Source organism: Varanus komodoensis, unplaced genomic scaffold, assembly GCF_004798865.1.
Source record: "Varanus komodoensis strain SLA01 unplaced genomic scaffold, ASM479886v1 scaffold18_3, whole genome shotgun sequence".
Taxonomy (NCBI): domain Eukaryota; kingdom Metazoa; phylum Chordata; class Lepidosauria; order Squamata; family Varanidae; genus Varanus; species Varanus komodoensis.
Window position 1 is genome coordinate 13,060,696 of NW_025335549.1, and position 21,455 is coordinate 13,082,150.

Here is a 21,455-nt window from a genome sequence, read left to right on the forward strand (position 1 = left end):
TGTCCTATGTAAGGGAGAAGAACCTCAGGCCTGAAGGCCAAATCTTGTTCACCTGAAGCCCCACCAGTCACTCGGGTGCTTCCCAAATGGCTACACCTTCTTCCCCCAGATACCAATTACTTGGAGAGGGAGCAGAGGAGGGAAACAGACCGTGGGGGCAGCTCAAACTCCAAACAGTTCAGTTAGGATGGGGCATCGGATGTTTGTGGACTGTTGAGTGAGGGACAGAAGAGAGAAAGTGTATTCCGAAAGGCAGTCTACCTTATCCCCAGATTAGCAGATCATTAGTGAAACTGAGGTTATCCTTATAGTTGTTTCATATTAAAATAGAAACAAAGCAAAACTGACATAAAACATATTTCAGTTTTATGACTAGTAGTATTTTAGGGCCTAGAGATGTGGGTGCAATCCATAAAATGCTTAATTCAGTACAGCAGCCTGGAACTTCCATGGTGTCATTCCACTCAATAGAACTGAGCCAACCAATTCGTAATTGTTTTATGGATTGAGGCCTGAAGGTCTCTATAATGTTGCCCTCTGGTTTTTGCTTGTTTGCTTTGCTTTTATGTATGAGTGCGATTGTTACAATTTACACCACTGACACACGAATCAATATTGCTCCTCCCCAGGGGTGAAATAGGCATGACTTTAAGCAAATCCCAAGTCCAGGGGATGATTTTTGTCAGGACTGTGGTGGAAAGGTGGTTTCTTTTCTTTCCATGCTCCAGTCTCAATCCTGTTCTCTCTTCAACAGCTTTCAGTTAAAATAAAATAAAATTCAATTTAATTTTTAAATTTAATTTAATACACCCCCATTGAATGACACACTTTGGCCCTTTGATACTAGCAATCACAACAAGAAAGAGATTGTCTCCAAGCTCAGTTTCCAGTCTTTGTTTTTTTCTACTGTTAGAAAAGTACAGGATGGAGAATTTATTTATTTATAGCATTTTTATGCTGCTCCCGTCGCAGAAAGCCTCGGGGTGGCTTACAAAGAAGATAAACAACATAGAATAACATTAAAAATTTGGAACATCTCGGCAATAGTTTAAAACCAATAAATAAAAACAACAATTAACAATTAAAATATTGTTTAAATAAAAAGGTCTTGGCCTGGCGCCAAAAAACAAATAATGACGGCGCCAGGCGGACCTCTCTGGGGAGCGCATTCCATAGGTGGGGCGCATTCCATAGGTGTGTCCAATACATACTTTCCCCTCCAAAGGTGTTTAAGCAAATTGAAAATACATGTCCTTTGGGTTATCGAGAAGATGGCACATGTATCACACCACATTTGTGTCCCCGTCCTTTACTTCAAAATATGAATAGAGGAAAATAAGTCCAGAAGGGAGCAGTTTTTAATTTCTATAGGAACCTAGAACTTTACACCTAGAAGAAATCTTATAATGTAGCTCTGGTCTTTGTAGGCAAAATTGTCATATCTTTTGGATGAGATGAAACTGTTTTATCAGGGAAACTCAGATTCTCATCGCCCTTCCTTCCTTCCAAAGGCAACTTGCAGACAAATATATGCAAATGACCAATTTAAACACAAGAAGTTAATTTGCATAATCTCTAGTTGCAGAACTTGCGTCCTTTTCTGGCACTATGTTTGCAGTTTTGGATGGAACACTAGTGACTGTTTTGCTTTTTGTGTATTTCCATTCATTTACATAATCCTGCGCTCCCAATTCAACTTCTAAATAATTTGCCCATGAAAACATCTTAAACTCCTAGAGAGATCTGATAAAAAGAAAACATGCCAACTGTGTTTGGAAAGAATCTGCTGTTTCTCATGAAACTTTTAATAGGAAAAGTGAATCCAATTGGTTAATTTTATGGTTGTAAAAGAGAAAATTGCATGCCATCCATTTCCAAACTTCTAAATGTCTCTGGTGCTTTTAATTAAAGTTGCCATCAAGAAACCACTAAGGCAATTTTATGCAATTAGCTATTTATAGGCTACCATGATACACAACGAAAGAGAAGAGGCAACTGATTAAGAGTTTAAAGGTTTGTGAACTCCTGCTTTTTTATTGCTTTCAGCGTATGGGGAGGATAAGAGAAAACAAAATGATTGAACATCCACGTCCTGGAACGAACATGCTCTTGTGTGTACTTGAACTAGGCAGACCGTGAAATTATACCGTTCAACACCTGTTGGATGAAAATAGGTATGCTGATGTGAGACACTGAGTTCACCATGGAGAAGACGTACTTCTGCTAGTTGACTTGACTCAATAAATACTTTTGTAAGTCTTAACTTCTGGGATGCATTTCTGGATCACCTAGAAAACACGGCTATTGGTCTTCCAGCAAACACTATCTGCCAAGGTGGAGCTGAAGAGATTCTGCTGTTATTTTACATTTCAGTCCTGCATTTTTCCCCTCTTGCAAGGGATCCAACACTTCTTTATAGTCTTCCTCCACTGGCTGGATGATAATATGAGATTAAACTATCTGGAATAAAATCTCTCCTATGTAGCAATTATATTGTGCATGTTGAGTGATCAAGATATTCAAATTTTGAAATATGTACTGCTAGAAGGAAAAAAAGTAGAATATAATTGAAAAGTATATATAGGAATTATAGGAAAAGAACAGAAAAGAAATAATAGTAATAATAGTTGCTAAGAGATGAAGAGACTAAAGCCCAGCTGATAAGGTCTGGGATGCAATGGGCAGTATCCAGCTGTGTCATTCCTTCAGTGCAAAGGTAGCTGGGCTAGCAGAAACTAGTTCCCGAACTACGCGCAAGAGGACAATCCAACAAAACCTATGTTTGCACAAGCACTGTTATGCAAACAATTGGGCATCGTGCTTGTGTAACCTTTGTGAAATTGGTTGTGCAAGCAGAACTGGCCAGTGCATGCATAGTGGAAAGTCCTGGCGTATGAGGTGGTTGAACGAGACTGCTCAATAATCTATTCCGTTTCCTCTTTAGATGACCGGATGTCTTGACTTTTAGAAGGGAAGAGGAATATGTCTCCCCCACTCACCACCTGATGTTGTTTCATTGCATAACCAGCACAGTACACAGTGAAGAATAGTGGGAATCAGAGTATATCATCTAGAGGACCATGATTTATTTTACTAATGTATCGTGCAGGGAGTCATGGAAAAGTTATTGTCAAAACTTGTGCAAATTTGCAGATTGATGCACAAACAGAATGAAACAGGCTTACAAATGAACACAGGCAAAATGCACATGGACTAAATAAACTGCTCCACCTGTCTCTGGTGTATGTATTATTGCAATGTATTGTTAGAGAATCATTTGACTGAAAGCCAGGATATAAAATCTCCAAATAAAAGACAACAAAGCAGCCATCTAGCAACTGCATACAGAATTCTTCGGCACATGAATTCTAGGAAATGCATTGCACACAAATAAGCCGATGTGTGTAATATATTTTTTTTTCATAAATGCTGCATTTGGTGGCTTCTATTTTACTTATTACTCCAGTCTAGCTCAATTTTTATTCACAAAACATCTGGCAGCCAGTGGGCATAAGCCTTTAACAGGAAGAAACAGTCTTTCGAACTGAGCTCAGAAACGCACTGGCAACCATTGAAGCGGGCTCAGAAAATGTGAAATGTGTGAATATTGGTCCACTCCTGGGCCATGTCCTACAACCTTCATCCAAAGCATGGGTAGTATCTATTCTCCAGGGGTAGAGTTAGCATGTCGGCTTGGACTGATAAAGGTCCCTTTTGGCCGTGGTATTTCTTTTGGCAGGGACCACTAAAACCCCTGAAGGATACCCCTGGTCCTGACAGGGAGTGTGACTCTCTTCAGAGGAGACACAGTGGAGGGTTTACCTCCTGCTGCCCCACCTGCCCCCCCCCCCCATCATCAACTCTGTGCTGCATACATCCTATAGGAGATCTTCCCAAAGGGATTTCTTTAAATGTTTTACTTAGGAAATGCATTTCTTGCTTGATTTCCTCTGAAGTTGGGATTTTATTACACTGTCCAAAGAGATTAGAGAAGCTTTGTTGTCTTCAATCCTACAATGGACAATCTCTGGGGCTCTATCCCATGCAAATAAAGTAATCCTGTGCATCCAGCCTTCTATTACAGCATCGCGAATCTCTCCCCTAGTTCATTTGGAGCTAACAGTTATTACCAGTCCTCCAGTCTGCTGCTAGCATCATCATCAAATGTCACAGCATAATGTAGATGTTGTTTTGGGAAATGGCACTGGCAATTTTGAAACCTCCGTGTTAGAAATTGCCGCAAAATATTTCTTCTCCCCATGGAGTAAATAAGACAGAACAGATAATTGCCTTTTAATTAGATATAATCAATTTCAGAGAACAATAATACATTGATTCTTGCTTTCCTGGCACAGGATGTAAAACCCTGAGTTCACCTATGCTTAGAATTGATTTCCAGCATTAATTATTGTCTGAAGATTAACAGTAATTTGTACGTATTTCACACTTACCTTCCATCATGCAAGATGTGTTAAAGTCACTCTGACCATAATTACAAGCTGTTGCTAGCTTGTTTTCGAATGAGGGGGTTCTTTGGTGCTTTGGACACTGTGCTGTTTCACCGTTCATTTGAATTTCCTTCTATCTGCAGCTTTCCATTATTAGCTCAGAACTAGCATGGAAAAGCTGTTAAATAGACTTAGGCAGGGCTTGGGCAGGATAATAAGCCCAAAGAAACTCAGGGAGGACTTCAAAAGGTGCTGGAACACCATCCATTCCAAATGCCTGTGGTTCTGACTATAAATGGTATTTAGCATCCTATGCTGTTGAGCCTCTTTTCAGTGTTGGTTCAAATATGTGGCTGGCTTTCACCCATAAAACCAAGACTGCAAGATCTTTTTTTTATTGTGCCATTAATGCAGATACTGAACTTCCTAGTCACCTAGCAGCCCACCAATGCAGCTGAAAGAGAAATGGCTAGTGGTGATATGATCAGTAAGTAAAATCAGGTATCTGGTAGCAGACAGGAATGGCAAAGAATGCAGTTGTGCAGCTCTTTTCCGTTGCTGCCACAACGCTAGCAACACTCACCAGGAAATTGACTGCGGGCTGCTAAAAAGTGAAACAGAGTCTGGGGAGCTAAGCACAGGGAATTCAACAGATTCCCACCCACCAAAGAGATTTCTTGCACGTCCCTATCTGTAAACTGGTGAAACAACCCATGAATAACCCATGGTTCTGGGTTCACATGCAAGGACAACTCATAGTTAAAACAACCCCGAGTTTACAACCCAGCAATATGCCATGGCCTCTCTTTCTGGGTTGTTTGCAGTTACATAATTCCAGTTTGCATGTAATGACAATCCAGGATATAACAACCCATACTCAAGCCATTACTCTGAGTAGAAGTTATAAGGTCAGTTGTCATTGTGACAATTCATTCTAAGTTAACGATTCAGATGTGCTTGGCCTTATTTTTTCACTAAGGGAAATGTTAAAAACCCATCAAAGATATATCTGAAATGAGGCAGACAAGGAAGATGTCTTTTATTTCATCTCAATATCCTACCTCGTGGGCTGTGAAGTGATGCTTCCGAAGCCCGTCCTCCGTCTCCACAGTGACTTTGGTCAAATGGAAGGCACTGGTCACCAGTTCCTGCAACCACCTCATAGTTTTTGGTCAAATCCTTGGTTTCACTGAGAGATTTCACTTTGTAAACTCTTCTGGTATTTGTATCTGACAGGTAAAGGGATTCAGATACAGGGTCCATGGCCAGGTAGTACTTGTGAGCAGGGCTAGTGCTAATGCGACAAAGAAGAAAGAGAGACAAAATAGGAACTCAGTGAGTGTACAGAAGCTTTCCTTTGTTCCTCTGCAAACCTGAACATGCTGCTCTGTCTTTGCACATTGGTGTTCTCAAAGCCTGATCAAGTGATACAAGTCAAAATAAAACCCACAAGTTATATGAGTGAGCATCCATGGCCCTTCCAAGCATGCTACATGGACATGGAAGGCGATGTTCTTCTGGAAGACATCATTTTTCATGCCCAATGCATTGCCAATAAGGTGGCGGTAAAATGTAAGATGTAAGATGTAAACTGGTGCTCCAGTATTCACAAGTTACACTTGTGAAACTTTTGTCTTGAATTTAAAAATGCCCTTCTAGTAGAGGGGTGGGAAACCTCCAGCCCACAAGTCTAGTCCAGTTCATGGAGTCTTCCCTTCTGGCCCAGGAGTGCTCCTTGCTAATCATCCGTTCTTCTAAGTTTTCTAGAATGCATTCATGGATCAAATCAGACAATCCAAAAGTGTCTGGGCTGTTGTAACAACATACTACTGTAACTGAGGCATGGCTTTGACTTGTTCTTTCTGTGCTGCTGTTGTGTTCTTAGCTACTTTGGGCACTTTTTGTGGAAAAGTGGCATGTTAAAGAAGAAAAAAAGAAAAAATCCACACTGAGGTGCTTGCATGACCTTGGGGGGCAAAATACACCCTACCTCCCATTTTTATGCCTATCTGTTGAGTGTGCAGCTCCATTTAAGAACTGCCTCATATCTATGCAATCCCTGTCCATGCTTAGCTGGAAAAGAACCACTGAACTGAAAGGGGCTTGCATCTGAGTAAATCTGAACTGGATTGGGTTGTAAATACATCAACATTTTGTCTTTGCAGGATATCAGTATTATCAAATGAGTTACGTATTATATTAAGAGTTTCTGATTATTGTACTGATTAAATCAAGAAATAAGAACTGAATGCTCTTGTCAGCTACAGGGATAAGTTTTATGCTCAGAATTTTTAATTTGGTTTATTTTTTCAGTGATATTACTCATATTTTCGTCAGTGTGTAAGTTTACTCCGTTGTCAAGGGAGTTCTAATACAGGGTCAGGTAGAATCTTGAACTTCCATAATAAAGAGTGATTAGAAGAAGCTTGTGAGATAATGAGTTTGCTAATTAAAGACTGATATTGCAAGGTGCCTATTATCATCCATTGACATCACAGCAGCTGGCAGGGGCTGGTTACAAGCAAGTCGAGTTTAGGGCAGGCACCAGTGACACTGTTTGATCATGCGAAGGAGAACAAGAAATGTGGCAAAACCAGGATGCGGAGAGAAAGCCGTGGAATGGGAATGCAGCAGAGGTGTATGAAGAACCAGGAAATGGATTGTGCATGGAAGAACTGAAGAGCTGGCAAAAGGGCTGAAGAGCTGAAGCAGAGAATGCTAAGTCTGATCGAGCAGTGGCTTCAAAAAACCTGCATGGTGGTCTTTTTTGGGAAAAGGAGTTTGCTAAGGCAGCTGTGTAGTTTTTACTCCTAGCTGGTGCTGCTCTTGGAATACATCATCTAGGTTTCTTAGAGCAGGGATTGTCAGAAGCCCCTCGAGATATTTGGGGTCCAATTTCCAGCTTTCCTGAGCATTGGCCATGCTGGCAGGGGCTTCTGGGAGTGAAGTCCAGAAAGTAGATCTCTAGGTATTTGCTCCCAGAGGCCCCTGACAACATGGCCACCCATCTTAGGATCCATATTGGCACCCCATAGCCTCAGATCCTTGGGACCTCCAGTGCAGTGTACATGAGCGCCCAAGCAATTGTCCTCTTCTGAACTCTATGACAAAGCAGACTCCCACAATGTCCATCATTCAGCAGTTTGGCAGGCGGCTGGGAAGGCAACTTCATTCTCAAGTGGGCAGCATCATTCTGAACTGATTTAAGGGGCTTTTAAGGGGAAGCCCTCGGAGAAGCCATTACAGTGTGCCCATCTGGATGCCACCAAGGCACAGTTGAGGGCACCCAAGTATCCTCCTGTACAGAGGCAGCAACTGACGGATCAGCTTAGGGGAATAGAAGGCTTTCCTAGCCATCACTGTCACCTGTAAATCCAAGACCATCTCCAAGTCCAGTGCCACCACTGCCAAATGGCACACCTTGCCCTTCAGGCAAAATCTAACCTGATCTAGCCCTGAAGACCCACCAGCCACCAGATCCATCAATCCTCCCCAACATTTAGCATCTCCATTTTATCTGGCCTGAACTTCACTTGTCCCAGCCTCCACTAGACTTTCACACTCCAAGGAACTGGTCCAAAGTTTCTACTGCACGTGTTTCTTTCATTCCCTCCCCATCAAATGACTTTTGGTTATTTGTGTCCTGGGGTTCTAAGGATGGCTTTAAAAACTGAAGGCTTCAGATGTGTGGGTTTATTTCATTTCATAAGAGTTCATTTGCATTAGGTCAATCTGGAATTAGCTCATCCATTTTTCAATTCACATTTTGGGAAATATTTGCAACTGGCTGGTCCTTGCCATTTTCTATCGTTTCTGACTTCATCGTGTTAAATTTGAATGGAATGAAAAAGGCAGGTGGCAGAATATGCCTTCTTGGCATTCTGTCTCCCAAATACCAGGGAGATAAAGGACCTGCATCCGAGGTGGCATTGCAAAACATCCAACGTTCTGATGATGGAGGGAAATGGATCTGCTCAGCGGGATTTAATTCTGCCAGCTGGAGAAATATTCTGGGCTAATTGCTCTTGTAATTGTCCTGTTCTGGTTCTGGCTGGCATGCGGCAGGTCGAGCTGGTGGTGACGGAAATGTGGATAGCTCCAAATGTGGGCAGCCCCATTAAGCACTGCAGGCCTTTGCATTTCTGCCTCCTGTCTGCCTCTCCTATGCTGCTGTTAGAAAGCTGCAGATCCTTACACAATAGCACCAGAAGCTGCCTTAGCCTGGGGGAGCCCATTGTTCTGTCTGGCCCAGTACAGTCCAGCTGACTGACCATTGGGTGAAAGAAGGTTCACCCCTATTAAGCTCTGGCTCTAAGCTCTGGTTTTGCATCTCCTCCTCACTTCCAGTAGCTTATTCAGGTTGTTGCAAGGTATGCATGGGTGATTCTTTTCCTTTCATGTTTGTCTCCATGGACTGCAGGGAGCACAAATGCCAATTTGGCATTACAGCCCTATGTATGGTGACTCAGGAGTAAATACTGCTGAGTGCAATGAGACTTGCTCCAGGTAGATGTATATAGGACTGCAGCCTTAGCGTGAGAACTACTGGTATGTCTGAGCATCGCTGCTTCATGAGGAAAAGAAAGGTACCGGAATAATTTCTGTCCCTGTCACAGCCTGTCCTGCCTCCCCTCACTTTCTCTTGAGGAGCAGATGTCAGAACGTGATGACATCTGAGGTCATGACACAAGGCAATGCTGCCATTTGACGCCATCAACTTTTGACATGGTCAAACATCCGCTTTTGACATGGTTGGCTTTTACACTTTGCACAAGGGGAATGGAGGAAGGAAAACCCAATCAACAGGTAGGCAGAACTGAGAACTTTTGTCTTCCTAAAGAACACTTGGAAACGATGAGTCAGTTACACAGTAGGCAGAATCTGTCTAACCTTCCCTCGGACTCAAATTTGGTGACTCAGTTTCAATTTGTCAGCTACAAAAAATACCAGTGCATAATGGGTGGGTTTGTGTGAAGCAACAGAAAGCAAACCCGATTTCTGCTCCTAAAGGCACATCCCTGGTGCCTAGTGGAACAAAACCAGAGTGCTTCAAAGTGATCCTACACCAGGGGCATTGTGGGTCATTCAGGCGGGAGAACTGGTCACATGATCAGCTGCCCAGTAGGGCAGAGTCAAGAGCAACATCTGCCAAGACTGGCCTAAGAGATGATTTGGAGATACAGGCAATTCTCTCTTGGCTTCCTGACATATCAGCCTTTTCTGTGAAGAAAAGTATGCTATCTTGAGTATGCCTTCATTCCCTGCTCTGTCCGTAACCATTCTTTTTAAAAATAAAAACAAACATGGGGAAATTTAGTCAATTTTCACACACTGTGGACCATAAAATCTTTCTGTGAATGTAAACCCCTGTTCCTCCTTTCCTTGACAAGGCTTCCTAACTTTTTTTTTTGCCTTACTTAGTCAAGAAAATAAGGTCAAAAGGCATGCAATGATGGCATCAACACAAACTATTTTGTTTGTGTGTCCAGCTATTATCCCTGCAAGAAGCAAATTCTACTCGCAGGGACAGTTAGCAAGTAGCAGCATTACATACTGGAGCCTTGGAAAAGATTCAGTGGGGTTCAGCTCCATATTTCTTTTAACACTGCTTTCCACCATTTCTTTCCATACCAATTTTCTTAAGGCTTCTGAATAAAATCTGGAAATGCTAGATCAGTGATGCAGGGAAGTGGATCTGGTGCACCTTCTCTAGAATAGCAAAGCCCAGGGCAGTGGTGGAGAGACCATTTTGCAGTTTTTTTGGACAGGGGACTGCAGGAAGCTTTATTGCTATATAGTTCTCTAAGAACTCCTATCTTTTATCAAGATTGACCCTGAACTGGAGTGAAAACCTTTAATGTATGGTAAACCAGCATCTTGCACAGAGAGGTGCCAGGGTGCACAACTTCCAAAGTTCCTAACAACACTTCGTGAAGATCTTTTCACATGGAAAATGTCACATAGTCACACAGAATCTCGAAGCGGTCACCACAGGCCCGCGTCACTGTTTCAGTTTTCTTACCTGTGTCTCGTGTCCCTGTTCCTTAAAATGGCAGATCGGTACAGCAACCGCACATGCAAGCAAACAAGAAAGAGCAAGAAAAAGAAAAATGATTAGTGTTGGTTAGAAAAGTGTGGCTGATACTTAACATGTATTCACAGCGAGTAGTTGCACAAACTGATGTATGTTTAGACACAAGGAAGGCTTGTACAAAGCACCAGCCTATTCCAGCTAACTTATCTTCTTACTCAATTTGTCTTCCAGTCACTAACCTCCATCCAGCACGCAGCCTTTGCTCCTTCATCCTTCCCTTGATTTTGTGTTATTCCATCCATATTTCAATAATGGATATAATTGTTTAGCTCTTCTAACAAAATTCCTTTAAGATCCTGTGCATTAATTGTAACTTCTTGCACAGAGGCTGGTTACGGTGTAGTTCTTGACAGCAACAGAGGCTCAAAGGGCATTCTGGATTATCACTAATTTAGGGGATCCAGGTCAGCTCAGGTTCAACTCAAACTTTTCTGATGTTTATCATCGTGCTTTCTAAGTAGAGAGAACTGAGGGTATTATTTGGACTTGTGCATTACTGTCCTTTGTAAGCCAAATGATTTCCCATCATCAGGGATGCTCAATTGATATTTCCTGCATGGAAGTGAATGACTCAGTACCTTTTCCTGAATGGGCTATTTACCAGCAGGATCGGTTTGGTGACCTGTTTTACGCAGTGAAAGAAAGAAGACACCCCCCAACAGCGATTTTAAAGTTTCAGTTGGGAGGCAGCAGAGTCTGAGCTGGCCAGAATGAAGCCATCCTGAAGGTGCAAATTGCTTCTGGGGAACTATCACACCATTTTCATTATTTTTTCGTAGAAGGGAAGGGTTTTGTCATGGATGCCCCCCTGGTGTTCATCCTTGAGCCCTTTCAAATCTCATCCCAAGAGCCTTTGCATGCAGGACATGGGTGGGCTACGCCACCTAATCTGAAAAAGAGGAACTCCTAAGAAGCACTGCATGTGATCGGAAACCCTGGAGGAGGAATCACCCCATCCCCATGCAGCTTTCTTAGCGATCTCCCTGAAAGAAGAAGTCCCAGACTGCAACAGTCCAGCAGGTTTGGGAGTTTTCTTCTATATGATTTTTTTGGCGAGGGGGAGGATTAAACACACACCATGTTTTCCAAAGCCCCCCATAGCTTCCTACCTTAGTTCTAGGATGCTAATGGTGTTCCCCGAAGGAAGGAGCCTCCGAACGAAATTGAAATCTCCAATGTATATACTGCCATCAGTTCCAGAGGCCATGGCAACAGGGGCAAAGAGTTTACTGCTGTGAGACGGGCCATTGCAATTGGCACAAGAGACGCTTCTCTGGTGCCCATTACCCATCACAGTTGAGATTACTGGTGGCTGCTGGGAGATAAATATGTTTTCTCCATTTCCTTTATGTACGATACCTGGTTTGAAACACACACAGTAAGTCCATAGCTTTGCTCGTGGCATTTTACCAGGCCTTGTTCACACTGAACACAAAGGAAGCTTGTTATACACAATATATTTAGATGCAATATGTTAAGATGCATTTCTGCAGAGATTCAAAATTCCCAGCTTAGAGCAGTTCTGCTCCAGAACTGGAAGCCTGGGGGTGCTACTAAGACAGAGGTGTGCAGAGGTGCAGCCTTGAGACAGCGTCTACATGCACACCTCATGCCCACAACATCTGGCTCCAGGTGTGCTTCATTTTTGACCTTCCTGTCTCTTCATCTGAGACTGTCTGGTAAAGGCTCAAGTTCCCAGCAAGACAAACCAGCCTGGAACATAGAAACATAGAAAACAGAGCGAGTCAGAAGGGGCCTCCCGAGCCATCTAGTCTGACCTCCGGCACCAGCTGGCTCCGCTCACGACATGCCCACCATGTGGACGTCCAGCCTATCCTTGAACACCCGCACCGATGGGGCCTCAATGACCTCCAGGGGAAGCCCATTCCACACCCTCGGGGTCCTGACTGTCAGGAAGTGCTTCCTGGCATCCAAATGGAACCTTGGCTCCCTGAGCTTTGCTCCATTGGAGCGCGTTCTGCCTTCCTCTGCAGGGGAGAACAGGTCTCTACCCATCTCCATGTGACATCCCCTCACATACCTGTATGTTGCCAGCTAAAATACCCTATGAAATACTGAATTCCTCGGAGGGATCCTATCCATCTAGGACTAGTTAGAAAATCACTGGTTAATTTTCCTTTTATACAATTCTTCTTTTTTTACTCACATACTTTTGCTCTTGGCCAGGACTTTTTATTGTCCTTTAATGTTCTTTTAAATTAATTTTTAATTATATTTTTCTCTATTGTATTTTATGTTTTTATACTTCGTTGTAAACTGCCCAGAGAGATTCAGCTATGGGTGGTATAAAAATAAAATAATAAAATAAAATAAGCTCCTAGAAGTTTCAAAGTTGGGTTCCCTTCAACACATTTTAGAGACTGTTCTTGAAGCTTATAAATAAACATGAAACAACAAGAACAGCAACTTTCCTGGAAGATAAATAGCAATGGTTCTTAATGTTGAACTCAAGGAATTCAATATGGAAATAATGTTTGAAAGCTTATTTATGGACAATGAGGGACAGGATGTTTATTCCTCTTTGGAGCTTCTTGTAGGTTTATAAGAGCAGCTTGGCAACAAGCCAGGGTGGTTACTGCACACAGAAACAGTCTCCCTGGGCAGTAAAAATCCACTGAAATGACAGGAGCAGTTGGCCTTTGTCTGTAGCTAAATGTGTAAAGGCAATCTTTCATCCTCTCACACAAGTAGCAATATATAATTAGGGCCATGGAGACCCTGTTTCCCCTGAAAGACGTGTCTTATGTATGAAGGTTTTATGGCTGGCCATAAAAAAGGGGGTGTAAGTTTGATGTTGTGCCATAAAGACAATCAAGATACACACGCTTTATCTTGATAAAAACAATCAGCAAAGGACACCTTTGTTCTTAAATGTAGAACCCCAAAAAGCACTTGACAATTTGATCAATTATCACATGCTTTCACCAACTGACTCAACTTTTATCATATCAGAGACATCGAAGAAGGATGCATGTCCAATATTTAGGTTTTTTTTTTAGGTAAGACTGATGGCTTGACTCATCCTGAAGGTAATGAAAGAAAAGGAAAAGCAGTGCTGGGCACAACATGACAGGTGGAAACATCTCCATCTTCTGGCGCCTTAGCCCAGAGATTTAGACCACCTATTTTGATGGCGATAATCCCTTGCGGTCTTCCTGAAGACAGAGCCTTCCTCCATGGGTCACCTCCTCAGTGAGTCTATCTTCTTGCAGTCACTGTCACAAGGAACTATTACTCTCTGCCCTCCAGGATCCTTGCTTGGATCCAAGGAAGGATCCTTGCAACCAGTTGCTTCCTTGATAGAAGGAAGCAAACAGATCACGGCTTCTGGTGCTGCAATTCCTCTGTGCCACCACTGTTGCCACAATGAAAGAAAGGAGCAGCAAAAAGGCAGGTGCAGAGGCGAAAGAGAGAAAGAATGCCAGGGTGACCCTGGGAACCTGGTGGGGTGTGGGGTCCTCAGGCAGGTGCTAGCCATGCCCAGCCTCGAAGCTGGCTAGATGCAATGACCTGGCGCAGACAATCATTCCAGGCGTCTTAAACCTGGTTTATAAAGGTTTATGAAACCAGGATGGTGCACTGGGGCTGAGCACGCCTTCCCTCTTTCCTGCCTCCCTCTTCCCCCAATCATGTGCTGCTTTTAACACGAAGCGCTTGGCTGGTGTGAAGACACCACATTCTGTTATGCCTATTAATAAACTGGAAAAACAAGCCAGGATGTTATGTAAGAGCCAAAGCACATGTGATGTAGGAGATCTGTGATTAGACTGCTCTCCGGCATTTCCCCCACCCTGCAAGTGGCTGATTCTGATCGGAACAGTGGGATTACGGGAGGGGTGTTTAACCCTGAACCTTTTCTTCTCCATGTAGTTTTCCCCTTCAAAATTCGCCTGGTTCCAAAGCTGATATTAGCCTGCTAGAAAATAAATACAGGTACTACATAGGTACCCATATTTTTCTCCTCAGCAGGGATAACAGCACATCTAGAGTGTGCAAACTGTGCAGGGGGACTGGGTTAGACTTTTCCTCCTCCCCCAGTGCAGCAGCTTCAGGCCGTGTTGGACCTCCCGATAGCACAATAACTGTGTTCCACTAAAAACAGAAATATTTGGAGATGTCATCTCCTGCATACTATGTAGTTTGGCCTTAAAGCTGTCGACAGCACTGCCTGGACAATGCTACTTGAGGAAACCCTTTGATCCACTAGATTACCCTCAAAATGGTATTCTTTTATCGTACCCAAGGAAGAGAGATGTTTGAACTTCTATAGGCAGATCTGAATGAATTTCTTTAGTAGCAAAGCCTCTTTTTTATTTGAGACTTGGCATTCAGCTTAGCCCAAGGGTCTACGCATACCAAGAAAGAGGGAGTAGGAAAAAACTGGCCGAAACCCTACAGCTTACACTTTTCTGTTGATCTTTAGAGACCTGAAGAACAATTAAGAAGTGGCAGGGTACAGGGAGAGCGTTTCTATAGCTGGTAAGAGAATCTATAGTGAAAACATCTCCTTTCCACCCATAGAGTGTTTGCTTTGCCTGATTTTTGCGTTTAATTTTGGGGGACTCTGATTAATTGGTAAATGACAACATGCTGGGAGTCAAGAAAACCCCACATGGGGAGAAGTGGAACTGTTCTTAAGTGCTGAAGGGATTCATTTTGGCATGTCTTCTTCCAAGTCCTTTCTTTGTTTAAAACTTTTCTAGACTGTCCCTTACCATGGTCTTGGGATGGTTTAACAATAAGACAATATAAAATAAAACACAGCATCCTAATAAAATTTCCAAACAACAATACAACCCCTGTTAAAACAATCAAATCTTAAAACATTGGAAAATAAAAAGGTTTCAGCCTGACACTGAAGAGAATAAAGTGATGGCGCCAGGTGAACCTCTCTGGGGAGCGAATTCAAAAATCGGGGTGCCACCACAGAGAAGGCCCTCCTCCAGGTAGTCACCCTCCTAATCTCCTTCAGGGAGGGCTCCTGGAGAAGGGCCTCTGCCCCAGACCTTAAGGGGTGGGCAGGCACATCTGGAAGGAGATAGTCCTTCAGGTAACCAGGCCCTAATACTGTATTATTAAAGCAGTATATGTGTATGAATATGCAAACACACAAATGTGCAATCCTATGCCCCCTTTCTGTCTTAACATGTATAGGATTCACCTTAAATGGAAGAATAACAGCAGAGAGTGTTAGCAAAGCATTTGGGGAAGTGGACAGTGCTTGAGGAAATTGTGAAGTTGAAGTTGGGAAGTCAAAGGAATGCTGCTTGATTTGGGTGTGTCAGGGAAAACAAGATTGCATGCCAATTATTGGAATTCTTGATGTTATTTTTGCAAACACAGTTGACACTTCTCAAAATTTTGCCCTGGTGATTGCATCCAGGCAGAACGCTTTATCTAGCTTAACTGAGTGCTGGAAACTTTGGGAGGAAGAAATTCATAAATGAGAAAGCTGCTCAAAATGTATTCCTTTCCATTCCCTGCAGGTCAATATTCAAGAGCATTGCCTGACATATACAATGTTTTTTTAAAGGCTTGAATCATGGAATTAACCTTAAATATGTATTTTCCAAGGCTCGGGCTGATGAGAGTAGCTCTTGAGCTTTTAGTAGGGATCAAGTGGTAAATTATTTTTGACCTTTTGGCTAATGAACTTTGAGAGTACAGACTTTGTCTTTCCCTCAGTGCTTAGATTAGGGAGGGCCAAGAAAAGGGGTCTATCACTCAATGAAACCTCCAAACACCATCCCCTGGCTCCCCCCAAATTAATTACCATGTCACCCTGCCCAGTTTAGAGACATAGAAACACAGCAAGTCAGAAGTGGCCCCCTGGGCCACCTAGTCTGACCCCCGGCTCCAGCCAGCTCCTCTCATGACATGCCTTGTCCAGCCTGTCCTTGAACACCCTCACCAATGGGGCTTCAGCCACCTCCCGTGGAAGCCCATTCCATACCCTCAGGGTCCTAAATACCAGGATGTACTCCCTGGCATCCACCCTGAATGTGGGTTCCCTGAGCTTTGCTCCATTGGAACATGTCCTGCCCTCTGTTCCAAGGCTAGAAACATTTCCTTCTCTACCTTAATAGTAATGGGTTCCGATTACATGGTGCTGATCTGAACCTCAGTGTCTGCCTAAATTTCTTATTAATGCTTCTTTTAAAGTTCATTGTCCCCTTCATAATTTCCCATCTTGATGGAACAGGTTAAGGAAACTATGATAACATGGGCACAACATTTTGGATATAATATTGAATTAGAAAAGTGGCAAAAGCTATAGGAGAGAAATACTAAGGTAACATTAGCAACTTCGTATAAAGAAAATTTATATAAAATGTTCTATAGATGGTATTTGTCGCCAAGTCGATTAGCTAAGATGTTTCCAAATACGTCAAATAGATGTTGGAAATGTAAACATGATGTGGGTATTTTTTACCATATGTGGTGGACCTGTGAATATGTGAAAAAGCATTGGATTAAAATACATAAATGGCTTGAGGAAATGCTACAAAAACCCTTAGCTTTTAAACCTGAAATTTTCTTGTTAGGTATTGTACCGGAAAATATTAGCAAACAAGAAATGTATTTGATGCTACATTTAATCACAGCGGCAAGGATTCCGCTTGCTCAGTACTGGAAGAGTGAGGAACTACCCACTGAGGAACTGATTTTAAAAAAGATTCTGGACTGTGCAGAAATGGACAGATTGACTCTATTACTGAAGGAGAAAGAAGATACTGACTTCTGTCAAACTTGGGACTTTTTTTATGATTGGCTGGAGAAATGGGACTTGGCTTAGATTTAAAGATGTCTTTAAATTTTTATAAATCGATTTGAATATGATTATAGTATGTTATAGCGGGCTGACCCAGTATGTCCGATGTAATTGATGATTGATTTTTTTAGTTTTTAGTTTAAAATCTTAATAAAAAATGTGCAAAAAAAAAAAGTAATTTCCCATCTTGATAAAGACCATGCTGTTTTACTGATAACAAACACGCTTACCGCTCTGTGTATTCAAAATGTGGTGTTTGTCCAAGGACCAGCCTCCCAGGTTTGATGCGTCCAGCTCAAATCCTTGTAGTGTGACAGTCCTTTTCTCCCAGAGGATCAAGTCAGGACAAGCCTCATACTCATAGCCTACGGACACTGCAAGGAGATAATCAGGGATGCATTATTACAGGCGGCTTTCCCAACAATTTCCCAGGCTCATTCTCCGATCAGTTAATTGCTAGTTAGTTCTGCATTGTCTACTTTTATTCTTCAGAGGAGGAATATTCTGTCTCAGTAGATAAGGCTAAGATCCTGTGCACATTTTGTGGGGAATAAATCCAATGAAACCCAGGCAGGGCACTATTAGTACATGACATTATTAGGAAGCCGGGGAGTGGCGGCAGCAAGTAATTATTGTTGTTGTTATTATTACATTTCTATACCACCCGTGGCCAAAGCTCTCTGGGTTGTTCACGATGAGGTATAAAAACAATAAAACACAGTACATAAAACAACATTTAGACCATTTGAGAGAGCCAGTGTGGTGCAGTGGTTAAGAGCTGGGACTGGGACTCAGAGGATCCGGGTTCGAGTCCCCGCTCGGCCATGGAGCCAACTGGGTGACTTTGGGCCAGTCACAGACTCTCAGCCCAGCCTACCTCACAGGGTTGTTGTGAAGATAAAATGGACAGGAGGAGGAGGAATATCGTAAGCTGCTTTGAATTCCTCTCAAGAAAAAGAGTGGGAAAAGAGAGCCAGTGTGGTGCAGTGGTTAAGAGCTGGGACTGGGACTCAGGCGACCCGGGTTCTCGTCCCCGCTCAGCCATGGAGCCAGCTGGGTGACTTTGGGCCAGTCACAGACTCTCAGCCCAACCTACCTCACAGGGTTGTTGTGGGGATAAGATGGAGGAGGAGAATGATGTAAGCTGCCTTGAGCCCTTTGTAGGAAAAAGGCAGGATATAAATTGAAAAATAAAGAAATAAATAATAAATTAAAAATTGCGAACAGGGGAATGCTGGATTTGGCCTTCGGGCCTGTGAATTTGCGCACCTGATGGAAAGAAAAGAAAGAAATCTTTGCTGCAGCTTTTGCCCCATGTTTTCATTAGCAAAAATTAAATAGCAAGTATATGGTGGCAACAAGGCTACGGTGGTAGGAAATACATATTATGTATCAGCAAAACAAGCAGCTTTTGCATGCACTGCTGATAAAAATTTGTCTTTCTTTTCTTTTCTCGTTCTGGTGACCAAGAAAATTGATACTGCGGGTAGTCAGGTCAAGGACTGCAGCTGCAACATCCATAGCTATGACATCTTTCGGGAAGCAGGAGAGATGTCAACCCAAACAGAGATGAAAACGTAGCTGTCAATCAAAACAGTGGAAGCCACGGAACTAGTCCTTGCATTCTAAAGTTGCTTTCCATATGCCAATATCCTCTGTTCCATTCTCCTGAAGAAAGCAGAACAAAATTGTTGTCACTGGAGTGGATGTATCATAAATTCCCGAGATTACTGCTGCATGCCTGCTGGGAATGTGCCACCTACGGAGTTTTGAGAAGCCTGTGTGGGAGGAGGAAAGGATTTCTGGGAAGCTAAAAGGTATAATTGGCCTTCAGCTCCTGGAGGGAAATGTTCAGGTTTTAAATTAGCATTTCACTTCTGTCAGGGACAAACGGGAAGGCTGAAACCCAGCCTTCCCCAACCTGGAGCCCTGCGGATGTGTTGGACCACAATGCCAGACACACCCCAGTCGTTCTTCGGGGTACCAGGCTGGGAGAGCTGGCTAAAGCTAGAAACAAAACACAAATAAATCTGGACGTGTTGCATACCCTGGAAGGAGTAAAAACGATGGAATCAGCAAGGTCTATGCAGAGGAACTTTAAAACTTGTTTTATGACAAGTCCAGTGAATCCAGCCCAGTGTTGTCCTCTTGGAAGTGCCTTCCAGGACACAATGCAAAGAAGAGGCTTTCTCAAGACCTGCCACCAAATCCTGCCTGGAAACTTAAACTGGGGGTTTGCACCTAGAATCATCTTCCTGCAAAGCATTTGCTCTTCCACTGAGTTATGGCTCCTTTCCTTGGAGGGCCTATTAAAATGGTTACCTGGCTATACTCTGGCAGCCAGCCAGGCTAACTGGTTGACTAGATCTCCTCCACTTCCCCACCAATAAGTATTGCTCCTTAAAGTCTCACAGCAGCAATCTGCTTCCCAGGGGCCATATTTTTTCTTGTGGCGTTTATGGGGCCACTTGTCCCACAGAGGAGCCTACAAAAGTTTTGGAAACAGATTCTGACGCAGAAGGGGTTTGCGTCTACAGTGGACTTGCAGGACCAGTGGACGCAGAGGTAAGCTGGCGAGTTGCTGAGGGCAAGACAGTTTTAAATTCTATAGGAAAGCTTAGCAGGAGGGTCTAATGAGGAGGGGCAGAGTCAGCAACACCAGGCCCTGTGCATGGCCATCAGGCTAAGCAGACCAACTCACTGAGGAGGTTCTGTTGCTCCAGTCCATTCGCCCTGAAGCAGGAGGTGCGGTTTGCTCATTTTAGTTTGGAAGCAGGGCTGGTTTTTCAATTTGGAATCTACTTATCATTAAACCACTTTCCCTTAAAGGTTGGCGTTCTACCATGGCTTACTTCTTTTGTTACTGACTTCTGCGATATCCTTCATTTGTACTTTAAAGGCAGCGTCACTGGTTGGTACTAAAACCTTTGAGTTGGAAAGCCATTGTCCTGGTCTGCCTGGAAGGAGGGCGAAACTAACAGCCCTCACAGCAATTGAGAACAGGATGTGTGCACTGAGCTCAGATGTTGGTCCTGTGAACCTTCCAACCATTCATCAACACAGTGAAAAAAGATGCTCCTTTGACACAGCTGCGGATGTGCTGGGTTTAGGATCACATGCAAGGACCTAATCCATCATACCTGCAGCAGACGGACCTCCTATTTCATCTATATCAGGGAGCTACCATCCCATCTGCCCTTAACCCGCTCCCGCTAATCTATTACTTTGAAGCTAATAGATCTTGCTGGAAGGAAAAAAAAATGAAGATTTTCCATTTTATCCCCCTGCCCTTCTGTTCCAGTGCAGAACACTTGAGGAGAGAAAACCGTTTGTATGAAATTTGCTGCTTCGTCCCAAGATTGTTTAGCGCTATGCAGTTATTATGCCACAATTATTTTAATTGACTGTACTTTTACTGGAATTTTTAATGAGGGATTTTTCTTGGAATCAAAGGAGAGAAAATAATTATATATATGTTGGTTCTCTTCCTATTCCTCCTCCTTTAACCATGATGAATCCGTTGCTGAGAAAAACTGTGTATGTGTTGAACAAAGGATTATTTCTGGCTGGAGAAAAAGAAGTGGAGATGCAGAATAAAATAACGATCAACCCAAATAAAATGCAAGGTGCAACCAGATGCACCACTGAATCTGAATCCAGTGAAACACTGTTTGTTCTGTTCAGCCCATAAGGTTAAAAATAATGGGACTCAAGCTTTGTTCTGAAGGCCTGGAGGAAGTGTAGGAGAGCAGAATGTTGAGAGACTGAGATCAGGCCCTCCTCTCTCAAAGAGAGAGAGAGTCCTGAGAAAGGTGGTGAGGGAAAATAAGATAGTGTGGCTAGAATAGCAGGACAGGTACCCACACAAAACACAGTGTAGGGATTGGGTCCAGCACCTCTGCAGAAGTTCCTAGACTCAAAGAATGGAAGAGTTGGAAGGACCAGGATGACCATCAGGTCCAACCCCTGAGGAGTGCAGGACTCCAAGTTGAAGCATCCCTTTCAGATGGCTGTCCAACTGCATCTTGAATGCTTCCATGGTGGGAGAGCCCACTGCCTCCCCAGGTCATGGGTTCCATTGTTGCACTGCTCGAACAGCCAGGAAGTTCTTCCTGAGGTC

The 21,455-nt window shown here is 43.1% G+C and overlaps 1 protein-coding gene across 5 annotated transcripts in view; it reads right to left on the reverse strand.

The window, feature by feature from the left end:
- TENM1 (teneurin transmembrane protein 1) overlaps positions 1-21,455 on the reverse strand; it is a 203,512-nt gene that overhangs the window by 35,724 nt on the left and 146,333 nt on the right. For 4 of the 5 annotated variants that reach the window (XM_044427332.1, XM_044427328.1, XM_044427330.1 and 1 more), the window contains 4 exons: positions 17,566-17,709; positions 11,652-11,901; positions 10,471-10,491; positions 5,510-5,742 (listed from right to left, as the gene is read on the reverse strand). In XM_044427332.1, the coding sequence (XP_044283267.1) occupies positions 5,510-5,742; positions 10,471-10,491; positions 11,652-11,901; positions 17,566-17,709 (648 nt within the window). The remainder of the gene's footprint in view (positions 1-5,509; positions 5,743-10,470; positions 10,492-11,651; positions 11,902-17,565; positions 17,710-21,455) is intronic. The other variant, XM_044427331.1, reaches the window with a different exon arrangement.